This window comes from Heliangelus exortis, chromosome 3 (genome assembly GCF_036169615.1).
Source record: "Heliangelus exortis chromosome 3, bHelExo1.hap1, whole genome shotgun sequence".
Lineage (NCBI taxonomy): Eukaryota > Metazoa > Chordata > Aves > Apodiformes > Trochilidae > Heliangelus > Heliangelus exortis.
In genome coordinates this window covers 33,581,650-33,602,440 of record NC_092424.1, presented here as the reverse complement: position 1 = coordinate 33,602,440, position 20,791 = coordinate 33,581,650, and the positions used below count along the sequence as shown (strand labels likewise).

The 20,791-nt window shown below is 38.5% G+C and overlaps 1 protein-coding gene across 6 annotated transcripts in view; it reads right to left on the bottom strand.

The window, feature by feature from the left end:
• SOS1 (SOS Ras/Rac guanine nucleotide exchange factor 1) overlaps positions 1-20,791 on the bottom strand; it is a 53,790-nt gene that overhangs the window by 20,011 nt on the left and 12,988 nt on the right. For 5 of the 6 annotated variants that reach the window (XM_071740025.1, XM_071740020.1, XM_071740019.1 and 2 more), the window contains 6 exons: positions 18,103-18,312; positions 17,479-17,622; positions 14,148-14,258; positions 13,940-14,038; positions 1,946-2,073; positions 433-1,088 (listed from right to left, as the gene is read on the bottom strand). In XM_071740025.1, the coding sequence (XP_071596126.1) occupies positions 433-1,088; positions 1,946-2,073; positions 13,940-14,038; positions 14,148-14,258; positions 17,479-17,622; positions 18,103-18,312 (1,348 nt within the window). The remainder of the gene's footprint in view (positions 1-432; positions 1,089-1,945; positions 2,074-13,939; positions 14,039-14,147; positions 14,259-17,478; positions 17,623-18,102; positions 18,313-20,791) is intronic. The other variant, XM_071740023.1, reaches the window with a different exon arrangement.

Genomic DNA, 20,791 nt, shown 5'->3' with positions numbered 1-20,791 from the left:
GCATGGACACAGTTCATTGAGTATAAGCTTTAACTGAAAAAACTAGACCCAAAATTGTCTCCCACAATGTTGGTGCTTCAGCTTTGGAAGTCTTCAGGGAAGAGAATCCTGGTGCATACAGGAAAAATGTATTGTCCAGTGCTCTACTCCTGCAGGCCCCTGCCCCCCCATCCCTTACATGAGAATAACCTTATGCACGTACATATACCACTGCATTCAGCCAAACAGGATTCATATTTTGAAGTGCCCCAGGCAGAGGTGCCTATTTAGATCTCAAAACCTTAACTCAAAATGCACATTAGAATAAATGCACTGCAAATCATACTTGCTTTCCACACACTTCAGGTATTTTTTCCTGCATGTATTTAACACAAAGAGAAATGTAAAGTAGTCACAACCTTGACTTTTGACTATATAAAAGAAAAGTCTCACCTGCATACATGTGATAAGTCAGCCTTTCAATGAGCTTGACCACAGTTCCTGCCTTAATGATGGGGATTCCAGATTTGGGCTGCATGTTTTCTTCAAACACAATATTCTCTTCAGAGTCAGGTTCTGCAAATCTGTAAAGCTCAGGATTTGGAAATCTCATCTGCTCCTCTTTTTCTTCCTGCAACATCGTTACATCCAACATCCTTTCCAATGTGCTTCTATATTGCAACGATATCAACGCTGCCATCCAGTTGTTTTTCTCTTCAGCTGATTTAGCAGCAAAAATAACACTGTTCTCATCTTTTAAGATGATTTCAAAAGCATGTCTGTACTCATTAGTGTCATCTTTATCGTTGATTTGTACCTTTCTCATGAAGAACTTTTCTTTCAGACGATACTCTGCATTGCTAGCACCAGGAAGTCTGGGCTGGCCGTGATTTGACTTACAGCAAATCATCAAGCCATCAAACAGAAATATGTGTCTCTCGTGCTTTGCTCCTACACGCGTGAGTGTTCCTTCCATGATGAACTCGTTACAGCATTGTCCGATGTCCTTACCCTCCCAACCATCAATATTTTTCTGGATTTCATTCATTTTCTTAATTGCTAGCTGTTTCCCCTTCATCTGCTGAGTATAGAATCGGCATGCAGATTCACTTCAGTGGAGGATGGGAGAAAGGCAGCCTATTAGCATACATGTATTTAAAAACCACAACCACCACTACCAGCAAAAACATGCAATCATCTTTCTGAGTGATGAGAATTCCACTGAGAATACAATTTCACCTCTCGGTGTCAGCACTACTTTGAGCCTTGACTAATGTTTCCTTTAAGTCCCTCATCTGATAAATTCTCTACTCATCCTCTATGCAATAAATGTTTTACCCAAACACAGGCAACCCAAAGCAGACAAGCAATTAGTGGTTCTTAGCCTAACAAACCACTCGTTTCCATAGTTAACTAACAATTTTAGATTGCACTGATATGAAAGCAGCACATTCAGAAAAAAATGCATTCATGCTGAACTTGTTTGGCAAAGAAAATACTGAAACAATTTTAAGAGGAAAAGCAAAGTTTTGACATGTTTAAACAACTGAACAAATATCTCTATTATACAGCTTTTATCTCTATTATACATCTGCAACTTTAGCCACTACAAAAAAAATGTTCAGATTAGCAGTTTCAAATTCAAGAACATTCACTTCTAATCACACAGAAATGTACTTTTAGATGGATATTTATTATCTGAACACAATTAATCCACAAATGCCATAACTTTCTACTTACCAGCGAATTCTCTGAACGTCTCAACTACCAGTATGCAAGGACACATAGAAATTAAAATGGTTTTAAAACAATAACAAGTTATCTTGGCTTTGATGTCACTTCCTCTGAAAAAGTAGGCTTGTCAGAAACTATTTTGTTCATTGTTTACTAAAAGAGGAAACTGAGAGCCCTGGATTTATAGCAAAGCATTAGGAGCAGAAAGCAGGAAAAATGGAAAGATGTTTACCTAAGCCTTCGTTTTGCAAGACTCTTAGAGCATATCCGTTCCATACTGCTTTGAAGATTTAGTAGGGCAGTTATTGCTTGCTTCAAGCATTCTTTATCCTCTTCATCCTCACTTTTTTCTTCCAATTGCTGTGAACATTGAAAGTCAAACACAAAGCGTTACAAACATTTTGGGATGTGCAATGCCAGAAGTTTGACCTAGGAAGAAGAAATCCAACCATCTGCTGATTCTGCATGCTCCTCCTTGTTATTAACATTAATGAAACAACCAGGTGTATTACTGACAAAGGAAAGAGAGACAACTGTCTGCTAAGAGCTTAATCTCAGCAAAATGAGAGCAGCAGTCACTAGCTCTTCAGACTTGGATGGATCCAGGCACACATCATCTACATCAAAATCAATTTGATTTATGTTACATCTCCAAACACCTCCATTAGAGGTGTAAAATCTTAAGAGGAACATGTGAGGAAGGAGATCCTCATACATACCTACATAAAAAGATAAAAAATTGTGGCATGCCTGTACATTTACAACACGCATAAACACTCCTGGAACAGGCAAGCTGGATGGAAAGCTAAGCAAAACTCTTTGGTAGCATTTATAAACAGAAGATTACAAGGGCTTTCACCTCATCAACAACAGGCTAATCAATAATTTAGGGTGGAAGGAACCTTGGTGATTATCTTATACAGCCTCCAGCTACTGCAGAGCCAACATAGATCAGGTTGTCTAAGGCCATATTATGTTTTGAATTGATCAGATGGAAAGGCCACAGCCTTTCTGGACAATGCTTTTATGTCTGAAATCCCTCCTGGTGATTTTTTTTTCCTCACTGACTTTCCATAGCAGAACAGGTGGAAATACTATGAAGCTGCAAGAAGTATTTCTCCATCCTCACCACCTCATCACAGTCAAAGACAGCACAAAGGTCTGCCCTCCTCCTTAGTCTCCTTTTCTTCAGAATTAAGAAACTCACTCCCAGATAACTTCTCCCTCATTACATGCCCCATTCCTTATGTCATCTTTAAAAGCCCTTCCAGTGAGCTTCTACACCACTCTCAACAGGATGCCCAAGCTGCATATGGTTCTTCTTATGCAGCCTTGCCAGTACTGAACAGGTAGGCACTGCACTTCCCCCAGCCTGATAGCTACACACTTGCTAAGACAGTAAACACAGGTGTTCATAATTGCAAAGGTGTTTTGCTGGCTTGTGTTCATTTTTTTATCCACTAGGACAGTGGGGTTTTCTCTCATACAAAAAAAGAAAGGGAAAAACAATAACCAGAGAGAGAGTGGGGAGAAATAAGTGCTCTTCCTCTATAAAGGGGTTGCTTAGCTGTTAATCCACAAATAAGGGGATATCTAACAGCGGCCAGCTTGTAAAAACAGGGTACATAAGTCTCTTGAGAACACAGCTACATTAATGTCTTTGCATACTAACTCAACTTTTCTTGAGGGACAAAAAAAAAATAGTTACATATTGAAAGCTGGCAAGAAGGGTTAATATTAATATTTTGTACGAAGTTATTGCTGGGAGAGGTAAGTTTTATAAAACAAGATCTGCTGGGTATTCCTTTTAAGATTAAATTAATGCTTAATATTTTAATCTTCAATCTTTGTTTAAACATTAAAATGTTTACAGTATAGTCAGTGAAAACCAAACTGACTACAGCTGTGGCTTAGACATAAAGGTGAGGTAACAATTATTTACAGGACTACTAAGAGACAAGCATTTCAGACTATTACACACCACGAACTGGCTCCACACGACTGGAAGATTTGTTTTGACAGAGATGGATAAAATGAAGCAACAGACTGGTATGGACAGAAATAACAGATGCCCTTGGAAACAGTACAATCACACATTTCACATCAGAAGCAAACAGTAAGTATTGTCCTCCAAAATCCAACTGAATACAAAGTATTCATGTTTGATATTTGAATAGCTCATAGAAGAGCATTACTTTTTTTTCCTAACCGAAGTTAATAATTCAGAGCAATAGGTGTCAATGTCAAAGACTACTTTATTTATGTTTTCAGTCGTAAGGATGACCACAAGGTTTTTATTCCAGGCAGCTTTGAATCATGTAGTGCAACCTGTCATAGTCGTAACCTAAGCATCATTAGGCATGAATGCCTTATCATGTGACAACCACTGAAATAAGCCTGGCAATATAACATAACAGGCATTACTTCTCATAAGATCTCAGGGAGAACCCATCCCTCCAAGAAGGAACAGACTACCCTCATCGTATTCCTCTAGGGTCTAGATTTAACACAGAGGTATCACCTTCCCTTTGCTTCAGTTGTGCACATCATCTAGGTTTAGAGAGGACTTCAGACAAACGAGGCAGGAGCAGCACCACTTGCAGAAGTCCTGAAAGAAAGCTAAGAAAAACACGTAACCACCTCTAAGATTTTGCTCCTTTCCTGCACAAGAGTTCAAAGCAGGCTCTTCACCTTACACACTGCCCCTTTGCCAACTTCCATCAGAAGAGTCTGATGAGATTTCCTATCACCTCTGGGTGATAGGGTGATATCACCACCTTCCTATCACCCCTCAACACTGGACAAGACTGTTTTAGCCATGTCCTTGAAAACAAGCAGTGTTAGATCCTACGATACTCTGTCATTTGCTTGCAAGTGTACCATAGGTGACAAGGTAAGGAGCAAAAGGCATGTAAAATACAGTACAAAAGTGATGAAAATTAGGCTCAACTTGTGACAAAGCTTACGAAACTATTCCCTTATTTTTAATACTGTTTATGTAACCTAAATGCTCCAGTCAAACTAACACAGATGCATGGTGCCTACCAATAATTCACGAAATCCCAGTAGAAGAAAGTTTTTGAAATTCACAAAGATCACAAAAGAAATGTGTAAATGCAGGCTAATGTGTATCAGGAGAGCTCTAAATCAAAGAAAGAGAAAAATAAACCGCTATGAAGTAATTTTTTTTTCCCCTCAATCCTGCAGTTTCAATTCAAATACCTAGTAAAAATTACTCCCCATACATTTTTTTTCAAGAAGCATCCTTGTAAAGATTAATGTTCATTACTGCAAAGCATTCTGCTCCTGTGTTGAGTCTATAAAATGCTTTTTACAGCAATTTCTCTCCAGTTCCAAGAAATTTGGTATTAATCACCAAAAAAATCCATGATCCATTGAAAGTAACATATTTCCAGTTGAGTAAGTCAGAGACCAGTGAGTGTAACTACACTACTGGTTTAACATTTAGAAAGTAGTGTGTAGAAGCAGGTATCTTCTGAAGTGTAATACCAACACAAATGGCAAATCAGACAGTACTGTGAACTACCACGAAGACACTTGAAAAGTGCAAGTTACATTCTAGTACTTGGTAATTAGCATAATCTGCTATCAAAATCCACCTTAGACAGAATGGAGCTTAAATTACACCAGTAACTTTCATCTTACACTGGCCCAGGCAGCATGGAAGGGAAGGTTATGGAAAGTGAAATGGCATCATTAGAAAAGCTTCCAAGTTTCCCTGCAAATCTCACTGATTCTTCTACAGGAATGCAGTGCCCCCTAACGAAAGAATCAGGTAGATGATAAATAAAACCGTTGGTTTGTTTCAGATAATGCAAAGATACTGTTATTACTATGGGAAGAAGGTGTCTGATCTCTGATTATCAGTAGTATTATCACTGCGTTTTTTAATAACCTTATCAGAAAACACTGGTTTATTATGATTCTAACTTTCCACAGTATTATAGGAACAGTATCCTGGCCACTGAAGGAAAACAAACTTGGATAACAGACTAAGGGAAATTTCTGATGAAGTATATACATTCTAATATACATTTAAGCTCTGAAAAGATACCAAAAAGTAGAAGACAAGGTATTTTGCTCTACTTGTTGCTGCATAACACAAGGATTATGTATTTATTAACCCAAAAAATTCCAAACAGGTACAAAAGAAATCCCCCCTCATGAAGTACAAAATAAGACTACAATAGTCCTTCTGTTATGCCTTCAGGTAGGCATCTGGCTAGAAAGACAGTGATCGAAAATACATTTATACTTAAGAGAATATGTAGATATAGCAATATTTGGAGGTGTCACAATTGATCCAAAATCTTGTACTTGAGGGCTTACATCATAATCTAGATTTCTCTCTTCCTAGAAGATTATTCTAAATCTAACCATTAGAAATTTGGGAACTGCAGTATCCCCACTTCATATGGGAAGGGAGATCACAAAACAGCTTCTGTACACAAAAGACAACAGCATCTGGTAGGCAAGGAAATCACAACTGATCTTGCTTAACAAGTTCACTTCATTGTAGCTGCTAGCAAACCTGCTGTCCCCTCAAAATATTAATCCAAGAAGCCTAGTGCATAAGTGGTCCCACACTACAAGCAGAAGCTGCAAACAGCAGTACTCGAAGCAGACTTGAATACTGCTGCTTCAGAAAAACTTCAAAACCCAGTATGTAATTTCTTCAGATGTCCTGAAGCCCACAGCGAGGCAGCAAAACACTTGTTGAGCATTCTAGAGAAATGATAGATAAGAAAGCAACATTTAGGAGAACCTGAAGTGCACTAACAGTACTCCAGCTTCTGTTCTAATGCCTCATCCATCAATATGTTTCTGCGAATGAGGTAACTACCAAAAGAGAGTCATGAACCAGGCTGTCCTATGGTCAAGAACAAAAATGAACAGGGTTTCTCCTCTGCAGGGAGGCAGATCTATTGACACCCTGCCACAAAAAAATCCTGGAAGCTGGCTCAACAGCACTGAGTTATCCAAGAGCTCATTCCGACTTTTTGCAAATCCTCCAAATATTAAAATCTCAGCCCAAAGCAGCAATATGCTGGGAAAAAAAATGGTCTCATAGCCAAAAACTTTAACATTTAGAAAGCATCAGGAAATAATCTGGAATAGCAAATGGAGACAACTGCTGAGAACAGCATATACTTCCAGAAAATGCCAGCAATCTAAAAGGCACTTCACACTTGCAGCTTAAAGGAATCTCCTTCTGTCGCATTCCTGGGCACACATACAGAGTTTTAATGCACTGGAAATTCTAAAATAATTTTGTTTCCATATAAACTCAGACAATTTTGAGTGCAGTAAAAATATGCATACATTTATATAAATGTTTATTTATATTAATGTTACAGTAGGAGTGTTATGTGCATCCAGAGTGGAACAGATCTTTAATATATTACCAAAATTAAAACTTTCTCCACTCAAAGTTTAAGTAATATTAAATTACATAATCTTATATAAACATATAAAATATCAAGCCACAGATGTCAGATAATTAGTTACAAAAAAACCTCCAGCATTCTCTTGAAAGTACATTTTAAAAGGGACAGAAACTAAAAAGTCCTCATGTTATTTCCCATTAAGTTTTAATTCACATAATGTAAAACATGGTCAGCCCATTAGGCAACACACCATACAGGTACAGCACTAAAATGGGAGGAAAATAAGAAGCATACAAGCTTTTAGTACAAGCTTCTTGTTCTTTCACATGTTGTCTATGTGACTTAAACATATCTCAAAGTTATGTTGAAAACTCAAGTGCATCAAACTTTACCTGACCCAAAAAAGTGAAACCATTTGGACTAAAGAAATACGTCAATTTACAGAGCTGCTACTCTGATTACTCCATGTGGATGCTCTTACTTAGGGAAGATCAAAATTAAAATATATCCATTTCAGAAATCAATTACTCTAAATTAACTGCCATTTTTCAAATCAGGATGGACACCAAGGAGAAGTCAGGAAGAGCTATTCAGAAATATATACCACACAGAAGTCAGCTCACATTTCAACAGTTAGCAGTTTTCCCACAGGTTTCTCCCATGGCCAATTTGCCACTTGAATTCCCATGAATGGTTATAGCCTGTCAGGAGGCCACATTTCAGCTTAGGTCTGCTCAAGTGCTACTGCAGCCTGCTAGGCATTTTGAACTGGTGTCTGCTCAACAGGAAGGAGTATTTTTGCTCTCAGTTTCTGCAACTGGGAAGGGATTCATGTCCGTGAACAATTCTCATTGAACTTACACAATCAACCTTTCCTTCTTCAAAGGAGATACAAAACCAAAGCTTTGTTTTCATCTAAGTTCCTCGATGTTCTCATAAAACCATTTCCTAAACACTCAGACTTTTTGTAGGCTTCTAGCTGCCATATAAGCATTTTACATGCCCAAATTCCATTACTAGAGAGATGGCTACTTTTTTTACAGAGTAAGAAAAAAAATCACTTGCTCTGCATTCTTCAAAAACATGGAGTAGTTTTTTTGCATATGCTGATGTCTCTTCCACAGCAGATTCATTACCTTTCTGCAACAAACGTACAAGTTCACACAGATCCTTCCAGAGCCTTCATGCTCTGAAATTCTCTTCTTTCTTACTGTCACTTTGGTTTGTTTCATCATAATTAGCAGACCTGCAGAATACATTAGAAATTTAAAATTCATAATTAAGTTGATAACATTTAGTTAGATCAGTATTTGAAATATCACAAAATATTTACCTATGTGCTTCCACATTTGTAATTGAGGTCTTCCATTTTCTTCCCCCAAATTTTCCATCACAGTTAAGACAATTCAATTTGAAAACATCTTCCCTTTCTCTTTTGTAATTCCAATATGGATAAAAATTCACTTTCATTGCTTCAACACAGTTCAAGGCTGATCTCTGCTAGCCAAGTTTGCAAGGCCGTAAGCTCAAATGGATGGCACTTCTATGTTCAGATAGAAATGTATGAACCTTTGAACCCTACGTAAGATGAATTTACAATTTCAGAGATAGTTCTGGGAAGCAACAGTAGAGCCCTATTGGTTTTAAGAGGAACCCTGTTGATTAAGGAAAAAAGATCAGGGAAAATGAAGGACAAGCAGAATCCCATCTGTAGACTTGGTCTATATGAACCATGAACAATCTTATTGTTTTACTTGTATTTGTTATTTCCTACATTTTCCCATTGTTTTCCACTGAACACACCAAAGTATTGAGAGAAAACAACCTCCACAGCTATAAAACAAGAGAAAGCATGCTGATAGTGGTACTAAATACACAGTCCAGAAATATTACTACTGAAGAATTCAAGTATCAGCTCTCAACCACAGTGATACCTCTCCCCAAGGAACTCCCTTCTGTGCAGAAGGTGACAGGAACAAAGGGAGGAGAAGAGGACAGGGAAATAAACTACTGTTATTAAAAGACTATACAGCAATAAATATAATACTATATCATATAATGACTATTATATAATAGTCACTATATAATGACTGTCACAATCATAAAAACTAATGTAACCCTGTAGGAGTTGAAAATATGAGCTACAATAGGCTTCTTAGCATTCAATCCTCAATGGATTACTTGGGTCAAAATGTCTTTATATAGAGGAGAAAAAAGGACCAAACCTTGTCCAAGTTCCTGTAAAACCCATCTGTTTTCATGAGAGCTTGGACTTGGGTGTTCAGCATAAACTGCTACCATATAAGTTAAAGAGCTGTATCATCATTAAAAACTTAGGAGGAGATCACCAGCCCCAAAGAACAGTCTCCCCTGGTATGCCCCTTCTAATTCCCACAGTAACAGGGAGAATTTGCCCTGCAGGTATTCCTAGTGAACGGATCAGAAAACAGGACTTTGTAACCCTACGGTTAAACACATAGTTGAAGTCAGAAGTCTGATTTCATCTAGTGCTTCATTTGATTGCCCGAAGAGGGCACCATCTACACAAGAACAGTCTGGCCCTGTGCCATCCTACTCCCTGCTTTAAGGCATCAAAGTCCAGCATTTGTTGGTCCTGCAGCAGATTGACAATAACACAGATCAAGTGTCACTGAAGACTGTAAACAAAGTAGAGGGAGGAATTTTTTACTATTTCTTTTGTTAGATTTTATCCAGCTTTTGTAGTAAAGCAATTTTAGTGAGATAACAAAAACAAATATTCCCCAAGGTAATTACTTCTCATCAGAAAATTCCCTGGAAAAAGACACCAGCTTCTCAAAAGCCAAGCTACATCCTGTTTAAAAACAAAAAAAAAGAAGCTATGCCACTAGAACAAACGGCCCCATCACAACTCCGTAACAGAGGACATGACCATAATTCATAGTAAATTATATGTATGTACACATATCTATCTGTGATAGACACATGGGAAATCCATCAATGAGTACAGCAGCTAGAAAGAAAAAAATTAAATAAATTCTGAATAATTTTTCCAATTGAATACAACTCATTTAGTTAGATTAACAGTAAACAAGTTTGTGGAAAAAGTGCGTACATGCACACGTGACAAAGTTTTATTTTCCCCTATCATTTTCCCCTTGGCTTGCAGACACACAGCTAACTTAAAAGTATAAACCCACCAGCATTCAAATGTGAAAACCAAGAGAAATGTTGTCAATAAAACCACACAAGAAATCAACACAGAGCCTCATTTACCTGCCTGTGTCATCTCCAACTTCTGTCTACAGCACTGTAGTTGTAATGTTTTCACAGTTAAACCACAAGAAGAAGTTGCCTACATTTTGCACCTACTGCCATATTCTAGAAAATCTCTTCTTAGACTTGAGATCAATTTTTCCACCACCCCAGCTTTTTCTCCCAAGATACATCCAAACACGCTTTGCAGTTCTCATCACACATTAGCAACAGTTTGGTAAAGCTACATTTCCTCCAGCAGATAGGCCTTCATCTCTCACAGAGACATAAAACTGCATATCATCTCCAGTGGATGTAAAAAAAAGTCATCCTCATCTGCAGTTACGTATACAAATATATGTAAACCAGTGATACTTCTGCTTTTACTTCAGTTTCAAAACAGAACTGAACATGCAAAATACTGTGGAAAGAAGCACCCCAAAGTCATCTTGGAAAATAAAATTCTTTGCTGACACTGAGTAAATACTTGCTTAAAATAATTAGTAGCTAGTGTGAATCTGTGATTTTCCATTTTTAATACTAATGGAAGGAGATAAAGAGTCAAGTATGAAACTAAAACCTGCTAATTACAGTGCCTGTACTCAATACAGGCAATGCAGACAATGATCTATAATTGCAGATACTGTAAAAACTTTGCAGACTGCTAAAGTTGAACAATTAAGACTCTCTTAATTGATTCTCCACACTGGGCTGGGTTACAGCAGTTACATATGGGATCGCAAAACAACTTCATTAATTTTTTTAAGCTCTGGATCTTGAGCCTGCCTGAAACAATGCAGAGAACCACAGTGAAGTCAAAGCTCAAAATAGTTTGGGATGTGTTACACAGCAAGAGACTTACAGGATCAACCATACAAAGATACATATACAAAGATAATCCAGTCCCAAATTACTAACATTTCACCACCGTGTGCCTTCTCCAGAACCATGTAACAGATCAAATACCATCAGACTGGGAAAAGGGTGGTTTCTTATCTTGGAAGACCTCAAAAAAATAATTCTGGTTTGACAAGTTACATTAGCATAGTGAAAGAAGAAGACAACAAAAGTTTAACTGAAGAGCATTTCTAATTGAGCTGAATTGCCAGTCAGTAAAGACTGGCAAGTTACTTATTATCTAAGAACAAAGTTTGAAAAAATAAATGAAACACACTAGAAGCTGCTGCTAAATGAAAGCATCCTGAGAAGTTAAGATCATTATAGGCTGAATTACAATTAAAAAATATTTGCAAAGAGACAAGAAGATTCCATTCTTAAATCATGGGAGTGTGTGTTTTGTTTTAGAGAAAAATAATATGTTAAAAAAAAATCTGTCTCTCCTCTTTTCCAGAACATCTTATTTTATCTAGGTATTGTTTATACACACTTTGAGCCATTCCAACTTGGAAATAAAGCATTTTAAAGTAACCTTCTATTTACCCAAAGAAAGGAAAGAGAATCACACACACACACACACAAGCTTGCAGCATCTGAAACAGCACCCAAGTTAATTTAAAAGTTTATTTCATACAGTTAGTTTCTTATGTAGAAGTTCAGGTATTTTCAGGCTGGTTGAAGGAAAACACAGCCCTTAATCATATGCTCATTTTCCAACAAAGTTACAGCACAGAGCTTGAGCTAAAAATAGAATATGTATTTGTGCATTCCTGGTGTCCTGCCAGTCTTTAGGAGGGCTTTAGTTTCTAAATAGGATAACCATCAGCGGACAGAAATCTATTTTTTCTGTAGTCTGCATAGTTAGAAGGTAACTTTGAGATGTATTTTAAATAGATAACTTCAAAGTATGCAAGATTACACAACATAGCTCAAAGAAAAATGCTAACCCTCTTATCCTTAAGTACATCTATATTAAAGAGAAATACAGTGTTAAAAACATACTACTTTGCCAACATTTTGTCTCTTCATACTATGAGATCCATTTTCACAGGATTTTTGTTTATTCATAGGTATGCCTGCAATCACTAAGTCATGTCTCTTAACATACAGAAGAATTCAATACAACCTTGCATTAGTAAAATTACCAGGATTCTACAGCTAAATAGTTCCACCAATACCCTTTTGTAGCAAATACCCTTCTCCAGGCCACTTTTAAGTATAACCAAGCTGGAATCTATTTCAAGATTCCTGATACAAGAAAGAAAATGTTATTGCTAGCAGAGACTACTTGAGGGAGGGATTCATATGCCCTGTGCACATGTATGACTAATTGACAGATGAAGCTACTTCCACAAGAACTTGTGGAAGAACTTCTTGATGTGGTCCTATTGCCCTTCACTGCCTATTGTATGTATCACATTTGACAGAGCACAGAGACAAATGTGTCACTAAAATGAGATGAACAACACAGCAGGAAGAAAACCTGGAAGGTTATCATATAGAGAACAAAATCCAATGTAAAAGTATCAGATTTACACGGGGGGGGGGGGGAGGGGGGGGGGGGAGGGGGTGTCTCTAAAGCATGAATGAGAAAAGACCATCTTTACACAAAGCATAGATCAGGAGTTGCAAAAAGATTCATGCCTTTTTGAAGGTGGGCTTAGCTTAAGACTCCAGTTTGCTCTAAAAAAGGTAGACATGAGCTGCTCCCTTTTTCCATAAGCACATGTGCCCTCTTCCCCCCCCTAAACTTACCAAAGGCAAGAAACAAGACAGGATGTGTGTGTGTGTGCCAGGCAACATTAATCCTTCATGCTTTGTCTACTGTGTAAAGACAATACCATGTTCACATGAAAGTATGCAAAGCCTGTACTGCATATTTAGACTGTGTGAAAAAAGCCTGAGAAGAGAAACCTTACATGTGTGCAGGTATTTATCATACAAAATGCAGACAAACTGTATCATAGCTCCCTTTCGGTGGACTTTTATGAAAGAAAACACTTAATATGTTAAACATGTCTGAAAAGTCAGACCAAACCAATAAGCTAGATAAACAGATGAAGCACACGTTCCAAAAGTCAAAAAAGCAAGTTATACAAGATGAGCTATGTGCCAAAGCTGTAGATCTAAATCTGTAAAAACAGTGGTAAAACTGTAGACACAGACTCAAAAGATGACTTAACTACTGTATTATCTCAAAATAATCAATTAAACATTCAAAAAAACCCCACCCAGATTCTTCAGAAGCGCAGAGGTTTTGTTTTGGGTTATTGATTTTTGTTGTTGTTGTTTTGGCTTGGTTTGGTTTTTTGTTTGGTTGGTTTTTTTTACTTCTGATACAAATTTCCCCAAGTAATTAAGTGTGGAACACTATATCCCTTCTGAGTTTATAGACTTCCTACTGTTACTCTAAAAAAGTGAGGTGGCATTACAAAAAGCCTAAGACATGTATGTATCAACCAAGCCTTCCCTCTGAAGGAGGAAATCACCTTCATAAACACCATGGGACAAGCATTGCAAGAACACTGAAAGTTTTATGAAAATAAAAAGTCTGAAATGAAATCTTTTCTCTCAAAGCATTTTTGTTTTTCACATTCTAGAAAAGGTTTTACACCTAACAACACAAAGCTCTGGTATTCAGCACTGAGAGTTACAAAGAAACAATCAGATTCATACAATGTTCTTACTTTTAGAAGTTCAAAATAATGAAGACAGTGGTAAACAGGGGCAAGGAGCAGTCGGGGTAGAACATACTGAACAGCTTCTTTAAAGCCTTCACCTATTGACTAGAAACAAAATAAGTTTCAGTCTTAAAATTATGAATATGTTGAAGCAACAATACAATGTAATTCAAATTGCAATATCAATAGTATGGCTTACTTATTAGAAAGTTACCTGTAAATAAAATGCTGCTCCTGGCTTTGACAATTGACTTAGAAAATGATCGTGAAAACCAGGTCGCAAAATATCTTGTGCATACGATTCATATGGATCAAATGCTAATTCCTAAGAAGAAATACAGAATAATTTTACAAAACTGATTCAATAGCTAAGCTTCATAATTCTTAAAGAAAATATATACTCTACATAGGAAAGACTTTTCTGCATCCTTTTTCCAAAACACCAACAGGAAGGATCAATATTTCTACTCACACAGGCTCATGGAATAATCCAGTCTGGAAGAAATCTCTGGAGGTCAACTGGTCTAATTCCCCGTTCAAAGCAGTGACCCACCTTAGGGCTGAAGTCAAATCCAGAGTCAAAGCTGAGGCTGCTCAGGGCCTCATTAACAACCCAGTAGGCAGGTAGCATTCACTGATGATTCCTGAGGATCTCCAAGCCCTATTGAGCAGTGCTAGTCCTCATCTAGGCAGCAGGGTCAGTGCATGGGCTTGTTTGGTCCCAGGTGCAGAAACTTTGTTTACTTTTTCTCAGCCCCATGAAGCTCCTGTAGGTCCCTTTCTCCAGCCCCCCAGGAAGGAGCCCTGCATCCACCCCACAGTTTGTCATCACCTATCAACCTGATGAGGCACACCTTCTCCCACAACACTAATGAAGACATTAAACACTAAGAAACCCAGTATCAAAGCCTGAGGGGAATGCCACCAACCACTGGTAGACTTTGTACTGTTTATAAACAGGCCTTCAGGCCTGCCAGCCCAGCCAATTTCCCACTCACACTGTAATTCAAGTAGCTAGTCTACAGCTCACCAAGTAGTCTACAAGGATACTATCAGAGATTGTGCTGAAGGCCTTGCTTAACTTCAGATAAGGGATATTAACTCATCTTTCATTTGTCCATGGAGACTGCCACCTCTTCTTAGAATGCAGTCAAGTTGGTCAGGTACAGTTTTACTTTGGGAATCTCCACTGGCTGTTGCCAATCACTTCCTACTCCTTCAAAAGACTGGACATGAATTCTAGAAAGATCTACAAAGCTTCTCAGGGATCAACAGACTGACCATCTTCTGCTCTGCAGGATCCTCTCTCATGAGTCTTTTTTTGGATGTAACACTCAATCTCCAGGCACTGGAGATGTTTTTACAGCTCACCACTAAATACCAAGAATTTTCAGGCAGTGGCCTTGCCTTAGCACCCTGTCCTGCCCCATAGACTTCCATACAAGTACCTTACATCAACAGTCTCTAATTTATCTTTGGCTTTCACCTCTCTCTCCCTTAATCACAGGAAGCAGACCTAACTGGGAAGCCTGGAAGCACATCTTGCTGGTGAAGACCAAGCAAAAGGACTGGTACCTCAGTCCACTCCATGTCCTCCAGCACAGGGTCTCTTACCCATGAGCAAGATAGCAGTGTTTTCTACCACCTTATTTTTCATGCTATTTTACCTATACAAATGCTTCTTGCTTTGCTGCACATTCCTCACAAAATTTAACTCTGGCTGAGCTGCAGCCCTCTTAATACCATTTCTACCTGCCTAGCCAATGTTTCTACATTCCTTCTAGGAAGCCTTTGTTTCTTTTTGAAAAAAAGAGTAATTAAAGTTGGAAAAGACTCTTAAGATCATCAGATCCAACCATGAATCCAGTACTACCAAGTCTACCACTAGATATGACCTTAAGCACCAAGTCTTCTAAATACCCCCAGGGACAGTGACTTAATCACTTCCCTGGCAGCCTGTTCCAGTGTTTGATAATCCTTAGAGTGAAAAAAAATTTCCTAGTATCCAATCTTAACCTCCTCTGGCACAATTTGAGGCCATTTTCTCTTATCACTTGCTGCTTGGGAAAACAGACCAGCTTCCACCTTGTTATAACCTCCTTTCAGGTACTTGTTGGAAGTAACAAGGTTTCCTCTGTGTCTCCTTTTCTCTCAACTAACCCATCCCAGTTCCCTTAGCTGCTCCTCACCGTACTTGTACTCTAGACCCTTCACGAGCCATCTTCATGGCTCTTATCTGGACACACACTCCAGCACCAAAATATTGTCCTTACAGTGAAGGGCCAGACTATGGTTAAACAGGGAACTCCACACTGTGCTTTAACTTGCCTCTGGCTATATCTACAATTTCTTAGGGACTGGCAATGCGTATTCCTTGTGAGCTGAACATACTTCTTTTGAAAATAAACCACCTCTCCTGAGCTCTTTCTACCCTCAAGGCAGCCACCAATGTGATCTGCCTCCCAATACACTGAGCCAGCTAAATCTACACTCCCAAAATCCAGGGTCTTCAGTCTGCTTATCTCCTGCACTTCTCTCAGCACCTTGAAATCTACCACATCATCTACCATCTACAGCCAAGCCTGCCATTAGCTACAATGTTCCTGTCACTTCTTCCTTGTTCATGAAATGAGATCAAATGTAGCATCTTTCTTAGTTGGCCCATCAGCATATGCCACACCAATCTGTCCCCAGAGTCCTCCAGAAATCTTTTGGATTCCTTGAATGACAGTAAGTTGTCCACCCAACAGATGCCAGCAAGGTTATTATCCCAAGAGAACCAGGGCCTGTAATAAGATGACGACTCACTCCTACTTGTTTAAGGGGTTTGGGCACTAGTCAATTGGGCAGTCTTTGCTTTAGATAAAGCTTCACCACAAGATGCTCTTCGGGGGCCTCCTCCTCTGATTCTTATCCATAAGCATTCAACCACCTCATAATTCACCCTGAAACAGAGCTCCATGTATTGGAGATAAGCTTTCGGTAAGGCTTCTGGTCACATCTTCCCTACCTATCCATCTTGGGTGCCTGTATTCATGCAACCCTTGCTGCCATGTCACTAATTTCAGTCACATGACAGCTCTGCAACTGTGCACAGACTCCCAGATCCTCCTATCCGTACAGGAGCACATGCACGCTGGGGAAACAAGACATGTCAGATGAGCCTTTGGTCACCTCACCTTCTCAGGATGATGGCAAAGAAGCCCTGGTTCCACTTTGTCTTTCCACAGCAAACCTGGTCTACAGCCAATTTACAGAATACCTCAATTTCTGTCAAAATCTAGTCAGAGGTGGTTGGCTTCGCTCCTCCCTCCCCCATAAATGCCATCATTTAAAAAGCCCTATAAAAACAGAGGTTTAGAGACTAGAAAGGAAAATACACTCTCAAAAATGGGCAGTCTGTTCACCATGGTGGTGCTAGAAGAAGAGATCTTGACCTAAACAAAGGCAGCTAAAACAGAGATGCACTTCGCATCTAAGTGCAAGTCATTAAAATATACCTTACTGGCAAAAAACCCCAAAACAAACAAACCAATTTTTCTTACCTCAGCCATGTCTTCAAAACAGCTGCCTACTAGTGGATGAGGACTACCTTCATCTGTCATTTCAACAGTGTCTTCTATATGACCCAATAACTTCACACTAAGTTCGTGGATGTCCGATATACGACTAAATATATTTTCCACATCCTACAAAAAGTAACAGAAGAATACAAAAATCAACAGCGAACTGGACACAACTTCTAAGAGGAAGAATGTTATGTGCAGAGCTACTGTTATGATAAAAAAGTCAAGCACTTCCTTAAACAGGATATTAGAATATATTTTATTATACGTATTTTCAATTTATATAATATCATAGAATTTTTTACACTGATGGCTATGGCTATGTACGAATATTAAAAAATTTACAGTTATTGAAACATGATAAAGAATAACAGCGACAGGCCTGCAAGTAAATATATTAAAGTGTTTTTTCCTCACAGTTCTCCAAAACCAGTCCTTCCCTACAAGTGCTCCTTTACTATTTCCATTTCAGAACTCAAGACAAGCGATTCCTCTACTATAGAGATGTTTAATTGGACAATACCTCAGTTTTGGAAGTTTTCATCTAGATTTAGAGATACTAGAGTAGGGTTGGGGTTTTTTTGTGGTTTGCACAGTACTTACATGAGATGAAAACAGTTTGGAGTTGGAGGCATATGGCTCTCTAAAAACTCTGATAATGAGATTTAGTTCCCTTATATATTGTCGAACCTCTGCCATAAATGACTTCACTAGGTCATAATAGGTTTGCTCCCCTGAGGTGGAGGGTTCCTCATCTGATAAAGTTAGTGCACTTAAATCTTCCACATCTTGATGGAACATATCCATTAACACCTAGGTAGCAAAGAGGAGGAAATCCACAAAATAAGAACAACTTTTCAAGAGCTACCAATAAGTTACCAGTAAAGGAGACCTATTATTGCCATGAAATCAGACTGATCATTCTAAAATTGGTTGAGCATTACAAAAGCAATATTCACTGTTATAAATCTGCAAGTCATTTATTTGCAGACATCAAAAGACTTCTCAGTCATTTAGACCAAACCCGGCATCTCTCCAAGAATGTGGTCCCAAAATCAATTACAATGTTAAGAGGTCTATGAAATACACAGACACATTTAACTGTATTCTATTATGCTGAATTAGCCATACATAATCTGTGCTTCTGAAGATACATAACCTGAAGTCAAAGAGTATGCATTTTGGCTTTCGAGCTTCAGTTTTAACAGGAAGTCACTCTCGGTCATGCTCGGAACTCTGTACTCTGTGATGAATACTGTCCTGCCCACACACTGTACATGGCCTGGTTCCTGTCCTTATCAACTCCTGAGTTCTCTTATTAAAACAGACCCTAAAAGGGAGGCACCAGCTTCAGGAAGGGGGGGGGGCAGTCACATTGCAAAAACTACATAGACAGAAGGACCCTGAAACCTCTGACTACCAGAGTTCCCAGTCATATCCAAGCAAGGCTTAGCAAACACAAATAATTAATAATTTGAACTTTAAGAAAAGCAGATCACTGAACATTTCTTCAAACGTGGCCAGGAATCATTACAATGACTTAGCAAGTGTCAAACAGATAGCATACTTTGGGTCATTTCCATGATAGTCAAAGAACATCTTAAAGGTAAGTTAACTAAGTTGTACGCAAATTAGTGAAAGGCATCCTAATTTGAAATATCTTTAGCAGAAAGAAAATCTAAAGAGGGTCCACAAACAATTTACAATGATGTAGCAAATCTTAATAAGCCACTGTAAAGCATAGTTCAACGTACAAGATTACTTTGTCCTGAGACAGGCAGATGGGACAGTATTTATGAACACATCCACCCAGAGCCACACCTCTTTCGGGAAGCCACCAAGAGTTTCAAAATAAATGAGAACTTGAGTGCAGCTTAACAGCCTCCCTACCAAACAGATGGAAGTGAAGCCTGTCAATCACTGAAAAGACAGAGCTGAAAACTGCAGAAGCAAAACTGCAAACACGCCTCTGACAACCACAGGAGAAAAGGCTAACACATGAAATGTGAACTAGAGTTCTTAACATGGCAGAAAACAGGCTGAAAAACTGTTTTTCAAAATAATTATACACCTGAAGATCAAGAACTAAACTTCTGAATGAGCCACAACAAACATGTCATTTACCCTGGTATTTACAGGAGAAATCTTTATTTAAAAGATGTTACAGCTGCTTCCCCAGAAGATGTGCTGGTTATCCAGGCTGCTGACTACTGGCAGTAGACAAAGTATTCTGCAGCAGAATACTTGGGGATTTTTAAGTTTAAGAGATGGTCTGGTAGCTTCATCAGACACCTAAGAGCAATCATTCTTCACTCATGTCTTGTCCTAACACTCCTCAAAAATATACATGTCTAGTGAGGAGGGAAATGGGCACTCAGCAGGTTCTTTCTTTCTCCTAGTGAGTCTCCCTGGCTACACACCCTGGTCCTAAGCTTCTCTGAAAGCAGAACAATGGACATTTTGCATTAAGACGGATTTCTTCTGAAGCTCTAAGAACACAAGATGATTCATCTTTCAAAGCCAGTGAATGTACATGGAACTCGGCTTATAAGGAGAATCTTAATTCTGTGGAATGGGACATTATAGGGTCACTACTGTCAGAAATTACATGGAATAATGCAGGTATTTAAGAGGCCCAAACATTTGTAATTCTTCCTCACAAAGTTCTAGTGCATACTTGAGCTAGAAGATTCCAGGCTGAATTAATGAGGTGCATATCTCACTACTATGAAATCCACAAAGTAACTATATCCCTGATATTTAATTTAGAGCAATTAGAAGCATAAGAAGATAGTAGGAGAAAAGCAGCTTGCATTTTAATGGAGTCTGACTTTTGCAGACAAGGCAAAATTTTCCAGATGGATGGTCAGCACATAAGCAGGTATGAAAGTGCTTGAGAAAATAAAAAATTGCACACAGGGCCAAAAGACTGTTCTGGTTGTTTTGTTTCAAAAAACAAGCAGAAACTCTTATGGGTATGATCATAATATATTATGAAGTCTCTGCAGGCAACTGGAAAGAAAACACACTGGGAGAACCTTCGAATGGCTTGTTCTGTTGAGGCACTAACTAGAGCCTGTATCTATCAAGCAGTTCCTCCAGTGTAATGCAATAGAAGTTCCCAAATTAACTTCATTACAGCTCTTCTGCTCATCACCTTTCCCAGGACAGAAAGAAGCACTTGTTCCTGCTGTTATTCTATGACAAATATTCAAACATACACATTCAAACCCTGCCCAGGAACATATGATCAAAACAAAGAGTGACCAGGACTACTATTGTGACAGAGAAA